This window comes from Osmia bicornis, chromosome 2 (assembly GCF_907164935.1).
Source record: "Osmia bicornis bicornis chromosome 2, iOsmBic2.1, whole genome shotgun sequence".
Taxonomy (NCBI): domain Eukaryota; kingdom Metazoa; phylum Arthropoda; class Insecta; order Hymenoptera; family Megachilidae; genus Osmia; species Osmia bicornis.
Window position 1 is genome coordinate 2,061,551 of NC_060217.1, and position 15,724 is coordinate 2,077,274.

General features: G+C 30.1%; 1 protein-coding gene across 1 annotated transcript; it reads left to right on the forward strand.

Annotated features, from left to right (window-relative positions):
• The first annotated feature begins 978 nt into the window (after positions 1-978).
• Positions 979-15,246, forward strand: LOC114879402 (P protein). Its single transcript, XM_029194294.2, has 18 exons — positions 979-1,116; positions 2,016-2,146; positions 4,321-4,477; positions 4,915-4,989; positions 5,745-5,874; positions 6,146-6,218; positions 6,475-6,665; positions 8,033-8,139; positions 8,354-8,513; positions 8,625-8,696; positions 8,775-8,906; positions 10,952-11,206; positions 11,695-11,829; positions 12,023-12,217; positions 13,505-13,738; positions 13,863-14,121; positions 14,291-14,384; positions 14,959-15,246. The coding sequence occupies exons 2-18, from the start codon at positions 2,056-2,058 to the stop codon at positions 15,044-15,046; spliced, it is 2,448 nt and encodes an 815-aa protein (XP_029050127.2). The 5' UTR covers positions 979-1,116; positions 2,016-2,055; the 3' UTR covers positions 15,047-15,246.
• Positions 15,247-15,724: the final 478 nt, after the last annotated feature.

Consider the following 15,724-nt stretch of genomic DNA (forward strand, 5'->3'; position numbering starts at 1 on the left):
AAGATATGTGCTATACAGTACCTGGGTTTAATGCTTAATGTTACTGTTTTCCTGTCTTTTATGAAAAATGCTTATATTAGTACGTAATTTATTTGATTTGAAACAATAACTTGAATATCAAATTGATTCTGTAGTTGATGCTAAAGGAAATTGTAAAAATATTAATGGAAATTTTAATGAAGCTATAAATATACCATAAGAGAAAATGTAAAAATTTTGATGAGATAGGTTTCATTATTGTTAGCTTAAATCAGCTGTACAATAGAATATATGTATAAAAATCAGCGGTAAATAATATACTTATAGCTTAATTGCTTATAAATTATAACTAAAACGTTTTAAAAGAAAATTTTATTTTATATATACAAAAACTTTTTATAAAATGAAGAAGAACAAGAGTTATGTGTGCACCAAATATTTTAATTGAGGTAAAATATATATGGTAACATTACTTTTATATTTCTGTAGAAAAAAATGTGAAATCAAAAATTAAGTACGAATTAAACTAAAGTACAGGATAGAAAAACTGTGGCTGTTTTTATATGATCTTATTTAATTCGAATATTTAAACAGTATAATGTATAAAATAGCGTGACACTATAAGTATTATGAGTACCTAATTAATAAAAAGAAATTACTACATAGTACGTATACATCTTTGTGTTAATAATAGATTTCATATGGAGATTTGTAAGTTATACCTGTTTTAATAATACTAATCATAATTTAATAATATAAATATGCACAATAACTTTTCATTAATTTAAAGATTCAAAACATTATCAGCCTATAAGTATTCTGTAATTTATATTTTAAAAATAAAACATAGTTTTATCATTTAAGTATTATTGTATTCTTAAATTTTCAAATCAAACGATAGGCGGGCCAAGAACAAAACTGTAATAAATTCGTACATCAAACACGAGGTAAACACGTGAACGTTAAACATGACCCCTACACAGAACAACAAAGTGAAACCAGAATATGTATTAACCGCAGTTCCATGTTCCTATTCCTCCTGATCAAAACCAAACGCACGGAATTACAATAAAATGTACAAAATTATATAAAAATTACTCAATTACAGTGTAAGCGTGTTACTAAACACTGAATAAAGTAAGTAACATTCATTGTTAATTATCTAAAAATTATATTTTGTTCTAAATATTTTCTAAGCATTTACAACTATGAATTACAACTTCTCAATAAATCAAAACACTTCTACAAATGAATTAAATAATGAAAAATGCTCACGTTCTGTGGTTACAGATTTACTATTTATTTATTGTCATAGCTGTAAGAAAATTATATTCAATTGAAATTGTACCTACACAAAATGTTTTCTTGTCTAAATATTCAAAGGAATTGTATTGCATTGCGTTAAAACGAATTAATGAATAACAGACTAATAATATAATATCATCAAGACAAAATGTACATATAATTAAATGCGCTAATATCTTTGTCTTATATCTTTTATGATAAATAGAGATCACCACTTTGAAATATGATAATCAGTTAGGAATAATTATTTAATTCAGATTTATGGTATTTTTATCATTTTGATAACAAAGCAGCATCAAATACGAAGAATAACGAAGAATTACTAATTACAAAGCTTTCCGCTTACGAGGAATGTACTGTATTTTGAAAATGTATTTATCATTTTCAAAATGTGTTTGCATAAACTAGACTTGACAAATATTGATAGTTTTTCTTACAATAAGAACGTGGGAATTTCGCAGTTCAGGATATACATATTTAGAAATTATAACTTGAAAATAAAAGCAATGATAATTATAGACCTTGATATTTACATTTATTTAAAACGCTACAAATTTTTCGAATATTGACACAAGCTGAAACAAAAAGTATTTTTACCTGTACCGCCAATCTATAGAGTTACATTTCCTTTTATATGTATTTTAATTTCCTAGCTTATTTAATATAAGGCCTAGATTAACTAAGAAGGAATACAATTAACTGCCTAATATCACTACTGTTATTCATTTAAGCAATACAAAATAATCACCAGAAGCGCCTCATCGCATTATAATGTCTCAAAGCGAATCCAGCGATGATGAAACAGGACTACAGACACCAATGTTTCTCAGAAAGGGATCTCGATGCAGCCGTGGAACACCAGGTACATGTATAAAATAATACAATTTATACATAAAACAAACTTTGGTTATTCATTTCGTTCTTATTCGTATGTTTTTTTTTCTGCTTTTGATAACTTTTCGCACTCGGGGCTGTAGGAAAAGAAATTTCTGGAAAACGGAACCATAACAAATGCCCCCACCACAAAATTAACGTATATGTAATACCGTGGTACCCAATGGGCTAGAAACCATAAAAATGTAGCCAAAAATTAATTTTTCAAGTTTAATATTTTGAAACAACTTTTTCCCCATTAAATGACAATACTTCAAAGCTTCAAAATCCAAAATATCATTTTCGATAATTATATGATCGAGGATAGCGTTCTGAAGACAAAATCCAGAAATTCAAAGTAAAACTAATTGTTGCAACTATTTGTTACAGATTATTAAAGTACAGGGTTGAATTACCGTTTTATGTACGTATGTCAGTAGTTGTATTTTCTGTTTTCATTATTACACTGAATCATAACTATGTCTTAATCCATGAATAAATGGTGCAAAATTTACATATAACAATTAAGACTAGGTTTTAATAAGGGTTTTACAAAAATGTTGAAAAATGTTAAGTATTGGACCTGTTTCGTATGAAAGCTTAGATTGCTGCAAACAGGATCATATTAATTTTGTAAATACAGTTTCCTGCAGCTTTTAATTCTGTTCCGATTTTTAACGTAATGTTAAAACAGTTCCTTTTTTTCATAATATAAGTGCTTTGGCTTAAAAAATGAGATCACATGTTATATTTATTTGAAATCCATTATAAAAAAAATATTATTTATGTTGAAAACAAAGAAAACGATATAAATACCGCATTTATGAATTTTAAACTTTTCGTCATATTCGTTATCAGCGACTTCAAAAACTCTTACTTATCAATTTTTAGAAAATTTTGATGAAATTTTGAATTTTGGCGACTTTATCGTGATTTTTAGCCCACTGTACGTTAGAAAGATAGCTAGCGAGACCGCGAAGAAGCAAGAGGTAAAAGCAAGCATAACAAAAATAATTGAATACTCAAACAAATTACGTGTGTGCAAAAGAAGGGTGTGCTGGAGACACGTGATCAGTATTAGCACTGTTGGGTGAAAGCATGTCTAGAGGGTAGTAGAAATCTGCGAAAAGTTATTTAGAAGTTGGTCCTCCTCACCGATTTTCGTGACCTTGAAATATGTTGTCAAGGTCATCATTCTGAACAACATATTTCAAGGTTACGAAAATCGGTGAGGAGGACCAACTTCTAAATAATTACCGAATCTACTGTACCTATAATTTAAATAACACCCGTCGTTGCTAACACTTTTAATCATCTGATCGTATTAGATTCTTTGTATGTATTTAAAAATCCGTCATTTCATGTACAACGATCTAATGATAAGCAATCTTCTAATTTGAAAGATTGTAAAAAGAAATTTCATAAAAGTAAATAAAGGTATGAAGGCAAATGTTCGTATTAAAAAATTTCACATAGACCACATGGAAGTAGAAGAATTAACACAAAAGACGAAAAAGTGCACTTATATGATGAAATGTTTTTGAACAATAACGTAATATGACTTTTCAAATTCTTTTCCATCAACCATTTTAAGAATAAAAATTCCTCTAATGAAAACTCTTTCAGGTTAATGAATATTTCGTAAATAAATTTCCTTGAAGAATATTTTTTTTAAACACCATATTACTTCTAAACATGTAAAGAATAAATGTGTGAAACCAAAATAAGACGAAACACTTCGAATCATTAGACTTACTGTTAAAATGTTCTTATTGTTAATGACATCTTGGATGCTTTTATCTGCATCACAATATATTTAGGTATAATCTTCAGATTTATCAGTTCTAAGTTTGCTATTTTGGATTTTGAAAAGAAATAGTTTGCTAAGAGCTTCAACGGTAATTAAATTGATAATCTATTAGAAAATATCCATAACTGATTTTTAGGTTTTTTTGTCTGTTTTGTGTTTTATCTTTGTTTCCTCTTAATCATAATAATCATCACGTAAATCATTAGATATTATTTTAATTGATCCTTTTACAATGTTACCTACTTTTAGAATCATCTACAAAAAGAATAGCTATGGCTATAACTAAATATGTATTGCATTTGTATTGCACTTTAACCTTTTACATTAACGAAGATTTCTTCATTTTACTGCAGCAACTCCGTCATCTATAGCAAGTTCAGTAATATTTGGTCAAATCCCAGAAGAAGTACTTCAAGTTTGGAGTCAACTACCAGAAGCAATACGTTTGGATCCCAGTTTAGCAGTTTTTCAAAGAGAATACGATCGAGTTCATCAAACTGAGGAAGGGCGGTTTGTATCTCTCTAAAATTACGCATAATACGATAATAGGTACAAAAATAAATCTCAATTGATGAAGTTTCATTATTATTAAAGAGGACATGGATAAGCTGAATCAAGTCCTCGGTATATTTTATGATAAGACTGAAAATAAATAAAAAGCTTTGTATAAATTATTGTTAAACTGCTCACAATACACCCCTTGATTACTATAATTAATCATTTCCAATATTTTTACAATTCTGTAACTTGTGCAATTTATTTTCTTAACGTGTATGTGTATAAATGTTAGTTTTATTTTTCGTTTCTTTACACCAGGGTTATTAACTTTCAAAATAATTTTTTAATAATTTAAAAATTGTTTGAATTCTCGTGCACTCTCAGTACTCCTTTAATATCGTTAAGTTTTTTTAATGTTTCAGTTTTAACCTAATTGTTTTCTTTTTTAGGTCTTCAGATGTCGTAAAGAAAGATTGCTTAGTAGTGAACATGTCCCTTGGGACACAGACTGCATTGCAACAGAGGTAGGTTACCTCGGAAAAATGTGTTTCTTTCTCTACTTGTAAATTGTTACTTTTTTTTTATATATCAAAATTGCATATTTGAGAAAATAACGCGCTTTACTTTAAATATTTCCAAGAGTGAATAAATCGCAACTAGGATCTCCTCTATTGTTTTGGGGGGCTTCGTCCACGACAAGAATAACCCCAAACTCCTTTGGGACGGACTTTTTTAAGTACTTCGAAAACACATGTGGGGATTAATGAACGGGTAGTACTCGTATATGTACATAGTTATAAGCTTAATACAGTCAAATGCTAAGTGGAGCACATATTAGTCCTTTATTCATTTAGACTTTCATTCAAGGGATACATAATTACCATTATTTTGAAAAACGCATCTTATCTTTCAGAAAAATCGAAAATTTTTTGGTAAATATTTAGAATAAAGGAGCCACCTCCGATTTCCGTTCATTAATCCCCACATGTGTTTTCGAAGTACCTAAAAAAGTCCGTCCCAAAGGCTTCGCCCCCCAAAACAACAGAGGAGATCCTAGTTGCGATTTATTCACTCTTGGAAATATTGACAATAAAGCACGTTATTTTCTCAAATATCTCGAAAACTAAAAGAATCCGACTATTAGGTATATGTAGGTATAGGAAAAAGTTATTCAGAATGATGACGTTCACAACATATTTCAAGGTGATCGAAATCGGAAGTGGCTCCCTTATTCTAAATATTTACCATATTTTAATTTAATGTTTCATATGGATATTAGGATACGAAATAAGGGATCTAGAGAAGAAGATGGACATGACGTTACACAAGAACCTCACGATGTTAAACAAAATCCTTTTTATCGTTATATAAAGTTGATTTTATTGACTTGTTGTTGGCTCATATTTACTGTAAGTCTAATATATGAGTTCTTAGTTAAAGTTATTAACTAGAAAATATTCGCTGAAATTTTTAAATAAATTTATATGAAAAAAAGTATTTATTTTGTGAACAAATGCATAAGAAGTAGAAATGTTAAGAGGATAACATTATCAGTTGATCGCCATAACATTTTGAATTTGAATAAAAGTTTTTTAGATTTAGAATACTATTTTACTTGAATTCACTTGTAATTTTTGCTGTGCCTAATTAATTTTCTCAAATAAAATTTCATACTTGCAGTTAATATTAATAATCAAAAGTGAAAAGGTAGAGGCAATGCACCAAATCTCAGTACCAAAGGGTCAAATAAAAAGTATCCTTTTTTTATTTATAATAAATTATGAATATAATTGGAATACATGCAGAGTTTACAATATTAATTTTGAATTTAATATACAAAACACATGTTAGAAAAATAATGTTATAAGATAAAAATCTTGTAACATTATTCTAATTCATCCGGTTTGAAAATTAAATAAAAAATACCTTTAGTTCGCTACTTTTCTTGAAATTGTAATGCTATATATAAAAATGATAGCAAGTATTAAATCATCCTTAAGAAATTACAGATTACAAAATGCACGGTGACGTTTCTGGCAGAGAAATTAGTGTAACAATAGAAGGCTCGTTACTTCCACCGATACAATCAAAAGAATATACAAATATATCCGACAGATATTTAATGGTATGGTTGGAACTATTAGTCAATGAGACAAATAATACGGATGAGTTCTTTTCGGTACACTCCAAACAAATAAAGGTTAGTTAAGTTATTTATAAAACAAATATTGATTTCATTATTATAAATTGTAATGTGAAATTATTGATAAGATAAGAAATCAAGTCTATTGGTAAACTCCATAATGCAATTTATTATAGTATTTAGATAGAATTATTTTTTGTAAATAGTGTAATGTATTTTAATATATTTTTATAAATATTATATTTTGAACCTACGTATAATAATATTCTTCGGACGTGAACATCCACTCCTCGAGTGCGTATACATATTTGCACTTTTCAGAGCGAAAGAGTTAAGGGGGGCGTTTCATTTTTTCGGTGGAAAAAAACGAGTTTTTTCGAAATTTTTTTCAGTAAAACTACGCAGTATTTTAATTTCATCTTTGGTGCATCTTTTGACAATATATTTGTGTACTTAAAAATATTTTTATTATTAAAAATATTACATTGTGTTCGTTGTAAACTTGGATGCCGCGAGGGGTGCCTCTTTTGCTGGCGTGCACGATATCAGTTGTTACGATTATCAGAAGCCAATAAATCCAATGGTATTTTGTTCTGTATACATGTAATTTTCGCATGAACTAAAACTAAGAAAAAAAAATGGTTTTTGAGCAAATGGCAGCTTGTCAAACTTGGATGATCGATTTTACTCTTAAAATTGGTAACTGTTCTTGCGATAAAAAGAAATATATACAACGTATCACTTTTTCCCTAGTTCAGACGATAAAGGGATGTTTTCTGAACATACAGTTAAAATTTCAAGTCAATCGATTGAATAGTTTTTTAGAAATCACGACCGCCAGTTGTAAAAAACCTGTTTCGAGAAAAACGCGTTTAAAGTTGCTGCGCGCTCCATATGTATACCTACGCGCCAAGTCGGTTTACGGTCTATAACTTTCACAATTTAATTAGTTTTGAATTGAAACTTTATACAGATATTCTCAAGACTTCAAACTACAAGATTACGTAAAAAAAAAAATCGATTTTTTTTACCGAAAAAATGAAACGCCCCCCTTAAACCTTTCCACTTACTTCATTGTATAACGAGTGTAATACTTATGATACTGAAATCTTCCATGATCTTTTTTTTTCCTTCAAATATTCAATTATAATGAATTTATTCATTATGAGTTCACCATTGACCTCGATAGCAAATGATGTTTTAAATCTGTATATTTAAGGTTACTGTCATGTTGATTATATTAGCGCTTAAAAATCAAATTTTCACACTTTCTTTTGAATACATATAATAACATAAGATGATTTCCAAAGATTTGAATGACTATAAAAGAAAAATTGCATAATACTTATTAAATGCGGAAAGTAAGAAAGAAACTCATCTAATTTGTATTTTATTGCTAATACAAATTTATTATTTACATACAGAATATAAGCAATGTATGGATGTTACCAATACTTCCTGAAAATCTGATGGATCTTTTCTCTGGACAGAGATACCATAATATTTTTGAGCTGCGAAATGTTAATAAAGAGTATGTTGAAAACAATTTTTATACTTATTCTCTTGTATGTATATATGATATATATTATCATCATGACAAGGAATAGAACTTGCTTCAAACAATTTCTTGCATGTATAATTTATTATTAGGGGATGTTACTATTTTTGTCGCTTTTACTATAAACATTTAATAAAGTTTTACTAACTTAAATATATTAACTTATGCTAAATATTTCGTTTTACAGGATATTAAAGGGAGGCTTGGCTTCTATTAATTTACAAACAAACCTAGATTCCAGTTTTGCAGTTTCCATTTCCTATGATTTATCATCAATAAATAAAGATGATGGTATAGCGTATGCTGCAATTGTTTTATTTGGGTTATATGTTCTAATAGTATTTGAGGTACTTCATTTTATCTTTTTATCTTATTATCTATATACAATATGATTATTTTAATATCAAACATGATTTATCCTTTTAAGCCATTTGAAATATTATAATAAATAATTCTAGGTTGTACATAGAACCTTAGCCGCCATGTTAGCATCAACTATGTCTCTCGCAATATTAGCAGCTTTAAATGAGGTATTTCAAACAGAAGAACTAAATGAAACTATGATACTCAATACTTATTTCGAGACAAAATACTTTTGTTTTTTTCAGAGACCAAGTATGGTTGAATTAGTATCTTGGATAGACGTTGATACATTAATGTTATTATTTGCTATGATGATACTAGTCGCCGTTATTGCTGAAACAGGAATATTTGACTGGTTGGCAGTCTATGCTTACAAGGTAAGAAATTACATATAATTTTAATGGTTATACTAACTTTGCATATTAAAATTAGACTGCAGAAAAAATGTACGCAGTATGTCAGAAGACAATGACATTTTTTTTCTTCTTCATTTTTTTTCAATAAAGAGGTCTATTGTTTTATCAAAAGTGAAAATATGTAGACAGAAATAACAATTTCAATAACAAACTATTATACTTGCAACAAAAATGTTCACACCAAAATCTTATACAGTCATCCGACATTATTGAGTTATAGCAGTTTCGCCGTATAACAAGTAATATTCAAATTTCACTTTCGGGTTATTATTATTTTCATAAATAAATATAATTCAAATCATACCGTGTTTGGTACCATTTTAATCAGAAAAATTCCACAAATGCGTTAGTAAAAGTTTCATTAAGAAAAAGTTAAAAATAACAAAATTTTATCGTTCAATTAGTATTAGTCACACCGATATTACGGTCGGATCATATTATGCCGGCAGTACACGCTCGCCGAGGCGATTCGAACGCGAGATCTCCCGAGACGAGAGTCCCGAGATCCGAGATCCGAGAGCACCGTGTACACTCTCGCGAGGGCTACCCGTGTACACCTAGTGTCGGCTTCGCTTCCTTTGACTCGTCCTGAAAGCTCGCGTCTAGGCCGAGCGCTCCGAGCACGAGGCGAGAGGGCACGAGGCGAGGCGAGACCATCAAGTACATTCTCGTGCTCGCCTGGTCTCGGGTCGCCTCGGCGAGCGTGTACTGCCGGCATTACACGGTTTCCTCGTCGAGCGGCTCGGTTCGCCTAGGGCAGGCCTGTCCAAGTAGGGGAAATCCACTCCTGGAACACATGTTCCGGTTCCCCTTCCAACGCTGCTGCTTCAAGTAAGATGGGACGGTTCCGACTATGTACCATCTCTCCGAGGAAACAGTACCACCGCTAGGAAAGACGGAGAGACGGTAGTCGAAACCGTCCCATCTTACTTGATGGAGCAGCGTTGGAAGGGGAACCGGAACATGTGTTCCAGGAGTGGATTTCCCCTACTTGGACAGGCCTGGCCTAGGGGGATTCCCCTAAGTAGAGGGGATAGCGATGTTGCATATATCCAGCCAAACTTCCGTTGCATATATCCAACTTTTACTGTATTAATAAAAAGTAGAGACCGGGGAAAATGTAGCAACCGTCCCTGACGGTTGGTTGGTTGTAATACTGGGCGGTATCGTAACTACCACAAATCTATCTTTATAAAATTAAAATATTTATAGATTTAACTTATAATAATAAATTTAAAAAAGGTGAAATTTGTAGCCAATTATTCTGTATCGCAATTGTAAAAAATTATAAGGAACGTTTTGCCTCTATGAGCCCAATCTTTATACTCATCGTCAATACATTATATTTATTTTACATTTGGTTTGCTTGTACCTATTATAGGATTCCATATAAATAAGAAAATAATGTTCTTTATCTTCTTGGTCGCTATAAACGTTACAACCGACCCCGACTATCCTCGATCATGCTTTTGGATTTACATTACAAATTTTCACTAACGGGACACTTAAAATTGTTAAATACATAGACCAGTATTACATTCAAAAGAGTCAAATCACAAACATAAAAAAAGCACTTACTTGCGTAATAAATACTTACATTACAATTTTGTAAAAGAAGTTACTTTAGGGTGCCGAAAAAACATTTTGTTCACTACGTACATATTGTATAAATAGCTAACAGTATATTTGTTAGGACATGGTTGTTGTGTATTTCAATTGTAATTTTGCATCGTATATCTAACATTTGCGCATAATGGCTACAAAAGATTTTGAGTTATTTTCAATGTTACTTTCGCCCCCTTGTTACTTTTGTCCCCACTCTCCCCTGCTATACTCTAATTGTTGCTCTTATACTTTTTTTGTACCTAATATAGATAAGCGTTTTATGAGAGCTTTAATAATTGTTTGAAATATGATTATTCTTCACTCTTATTATTAAATTGTATATAACTTGTAATTGTAATTACTTTTATAAATGTACAATGTCATACGACTATCGCTTGCAGATAACTGGGGGAGAATTATGGCCGCTCATAGGTACACTGTGCTTTTTCACAGCGTTCATCTCGGCATTTCTAGATAATGTTACAACGGTACTTTTAATGACACCGGTAACTATCAGATTATGCGAAGTTATGGAAATAAATCCAGTGCCAATATTGACAGCAATGGTGGTTTATTCTAATATCGGTGGTGCTATGACACCGATAGGTGACCCACCTAACGTAATTATTGCTTCTAATCGAGATGTTATTAATAATGTAAGTATTTTATAATTTTACAATAAGTATTTATTATCCTTGTTACACAATAATACGTAATGTTAAATCAATTGAAATGATACGCTTGTCTCCCTTTAAAAAATAAGAGATTTTTATAATTTTTTTTCTTTCCTTCGGAAACACATTTTGGCTTTTAATTAATAATAATATTTTAGAAACTCAAATTATGGTATTGAGCACCACCTATAAATTAGACCAGCGAGACAACATTTTTGTTGATATTTTCAAATGATATATAGTAATGTAAACTATTCTTACTTTTTGTTGTATGTTTTTCTTAAATAAGGAAAAGAAACATAAGAATCACTTATTATATTTTTGCAGTGATTTGTTGGGAAAGTCCTTTTAACATGTTGATTGCTGTAGTAGAAACATTCATGCTTAGTCAGACACAAGATAATATCAGTTATTAACGCATTCACCTTGAGTAATTTTCGCTAAAAAAAGTTTTTTTTTCTGTTTTGTAGGGTATCGATTTTAGTACATTTACGATGCACATGAGCATTGGTGTTATATTAGTTATAATCGTAGCTTATGTTCAGCTACGATTTATCTTTCGAGATGTGGATGTTCTTAGATTCGATGAACCGCCAGATGTACAGGTATGAATGATTTTACTCTATTTCCTATTGAATTAGTTACATTTTATTGTACATTAACCGTTAAAAATAAAACAATTCAACAATTGATAGCAACATATGTTTTCCTATTAACCTGACGCTGCATTTTAATCTAAAATATATCAGTTGAAATAAATTGTACACAAATAATAATACTTTTTGATCTTTGTTGTAGGAATTAAGGCATGAAATTGCAATTTGGCAAAGAGCTGCGGCAAGTTTATCCAGTTACAGTAAAGATGAAAATTTAGTAAGGGAAACATTATTGAAAAAAGTTCAGCGATTACTTTCACAATTAAAAAGGAAAATAGTGACGGGTAGTGTAACACTTGAAAGATATAAAACAACACTTGAGGAACTTCAAGAAAAGGTAATTATAATATTACCTGTATATCGTATGTATGTATGTATATAATTTTTTATTTTTTTGCTAATTATTGAGATTAGGTTACACCTCACCGATTTTGATGAAATTTAAACATGTTGTAAAATTAGACATTTTGAACAACTTTTTCCCTTACATATAACCGCCGCTCGGCCTTGGTTTTCGAGATATTTTCGAAAAACTGTCGAAACTAATACATTAAATTCTGCCTGTTCGTATGCGTCCCTATATTCCCTAATACATATGTGTCCATAATTATGAAAGTGGTCTAAGTCAAAATTTAAAAAAAAATGAATTTATCACTTATTTCACACGACATGATTTTAAACTAAATTTATTCAATGTAATTTTTACAACAAGAAATATATGACTTATTGTTAGACCACTTTCATAATTATGGGCACATATTAGGTGCGATCGCCGCTTTACTACTGTTTTTGCAGGCAGCAACACGGCGACCGACCAACACATATACATATATTACGGGTGGGCTTAAAAATCAAAAACTAATTTTTTTAATGATTTTGAATCTCAGATTGTGCATCTGGTCGCCGTCAGGCAACCTAACCTAACCTAACCTAACTCACTGATTAGGTAGATTAGATTGGGTTAGGTTAGGCTATATTAAATTCCCGGCTGCCATTATAGCTGCAATACGTTGAAATCATGAACACAGAAGTACACAAGGTATATATTGGTCATCGGTCGCCGTGCTGTTGCCTGCAGAAACAGTAGAAAAGTGGCGATCTCATAATAATGCGTATGTTGTCACGGACACACACGAATGGGCCGAATTCAATGTGTTAGTTTCGACAGTTTTTCGAATATATCTCGAAAACTAAGGCCGAGCGGCGGTTATATGTATAGGAAAAAGTTGTTCAAAATGTTGAGTTTTACAATATATTTAAATTTCATCAAAATCGGTGAGGTGTAACCTAATCTCAATAATTACCATTTTTTTTCCTTTTTTCATTAAATAATACTAATGTGATTTAAAATATGATTTGTATTAAATACAAATAAATTACATCATCAACTTTTTGTTAATTTTATTTCATTATTGCAGTACTGCAAACTGGTAATTTTGAGATGTACAGAATTAACAGCTGTAAAATATAAAGTTATTTATTGTTTTACTTTAAATAGGAAAAAGGATATATAATTAAAACACTTACAAATTCTGTAACATGTGCAACCATAAAAATATTAAGAACTGTGAGTGGTTATTAAGAATAAACGAAATCTAAACATTTTTTTCTTTTTTGCTTACAGTATCCTATTCGCGATAAATGGTTACTAGTAAAGTCTGGGTTCGCGTTAATCTTCGTGATTACGCTGTTCTTTTTACACAGTGTCCCGAATCTGCATTTATCACTGGGATTGACGGCTTTAATTGGTGTCCTTTTATTATTAATTTTAGCGGACAGCGAAGATTTAGATGGTCTTATGGCACGTGTGGAATGGAGTACTTTATTATTTTTCGCGTCGTTATTCGTCCTTATGGAGGTACAATACTACTTTAGAAATGCTATAAATAACAATGTAAAAAAGACGAATATTATAACAGAAGGCGGGTAATTTGAAATAAATCAAAAAAATAATCTTCATTAAAATAATATATTCGTTTCAGGCTCTTTCGCGGCTAGGTCTCATCGCGTGGATAGGAAAACAAACGGAAAGAATTATTTTGTCAGTAAACGAAGAATCAAGATTAGCGGTGGCTATATTACTATTACTTTGGGTATCGACTTTTGCTAGTGCATTTGTGGATAATGTACCTTTGTCAACGATGATGATAAGAATTGTAATTAATCTGGCACAAAATCGAGAACTTAGATTACCATTGCAACCATTAGTGTGGGCTTTAGCATTTGGTGGTTGTATGGGAGGTAAGAAAGTTCCTAAATTCTTTCATTATTCTTAATAACGACAATGAATATGGTAACAACGACAATCACTTGACATTTATACGATAAAAACATATTGAATTACATAAGGATTTAATGAAAACTAATTTTTGCGTTATTTATGTGTTTGAATGGATAAACATATTTTCAGGAAATGGAACTTTGATTGGAGCTACTGCCAACGTAGTTTGTGTAGGTGTTGCTGAGCAACATGGATATAAATTCACTTTTATGCAATTCTTTAAGTGAGTTTCAACTCTTAAATGCATGCGTATTAAAAAATTCTTTTACGGCTTTATTACATTTCTTACTGTTTGAAGATATTCATTCGCGTAACTAGGGCTTTTCTCTGGAGTGGGCTGATCCCTTAGCTTTACTAACAGTGTCAAGTGTTTAATATTGATGAAAATTCCAACTTAATTCTTTAAAATTTTGGAACTTTAAAAGTTAAGAACGTTAGAATCTTAAAATTTTCAAATGGAGAAAAAGCCAGTCCACATTTTTGAACAGACCATCATCACCACCACCACCACCCCTTTCCCTTTCCACAGCCATTATATACATTGACATATTTAGTTACGCGAATGTTTATATTATAACCTCATCATGATTAGTATAAGTATTTGAATAAAAAATAACTAATATTTCTCACAAAGGATGTTAATATTCACAATTCTAACTTTAAATGAGAAACTTCAATTTTGAAACGCGATAAATCAGATTAATCAGGAATAATTAAGCTCCTTTTGACAGGAGTCCTTTCATTCATTCCTACTGTTATAATAATTTCATTGATGTAATAAAGAATTATCATTTCAGGGTGGGTTTTCCGATTATGCTGACAAGTGCTGCTACAATAACTATGTACTTAATGATCGCTCATGTTGTTTTTGATTGGAACGGATAATGCTATCAATGCGACCGATTAATCATTTAATTGCATTTTAGAACAATATCTGTATTATTGTAATTGTAATGTGTATACTTGTATTTATTGTAATATTTAATTAATATTACACACAGGATGAGCAAGCATTCTGGTAATGTACAAACTTACTTCGATATACAAAAAACTATTTTATAATAATTAAATTACAATTATTATTATGATATATTGTCATTTCCGTACGTTTATAAAAATTAATTCCAGGTATACAAACAAATTTTACCATAAAAGTTACTTTTATTTACCTAGTATAATGTGTTTATACAATCAACTTAATTTCTTAATAAAATTCAGGGTTTTGAAAAATTCCAGATGTCAAAAACATAGAAATTAATTATCAATTATCATTCTATAATAATTTTTTAGCTTTAATTTTATAGAATTATAAAAATGTTATGTTTCTAATAAATGAAATTCAATCTTATCTTTATTTTTAATTATTTGGAAGTATAAGCCCGTTTATAAATATTTTACAGCTATTACGTACGATGTTTCATTTGATAAATGATTATAGAATTTAAAACAATGAAAATAATAAGATTATCAAATTAACATAATTAAAGTAACTGTTAAGGGTAGAATTTCATGAATAAATGTACGTATATGGAAAACCAGAGAGAAATATTTAATTATCCAAAC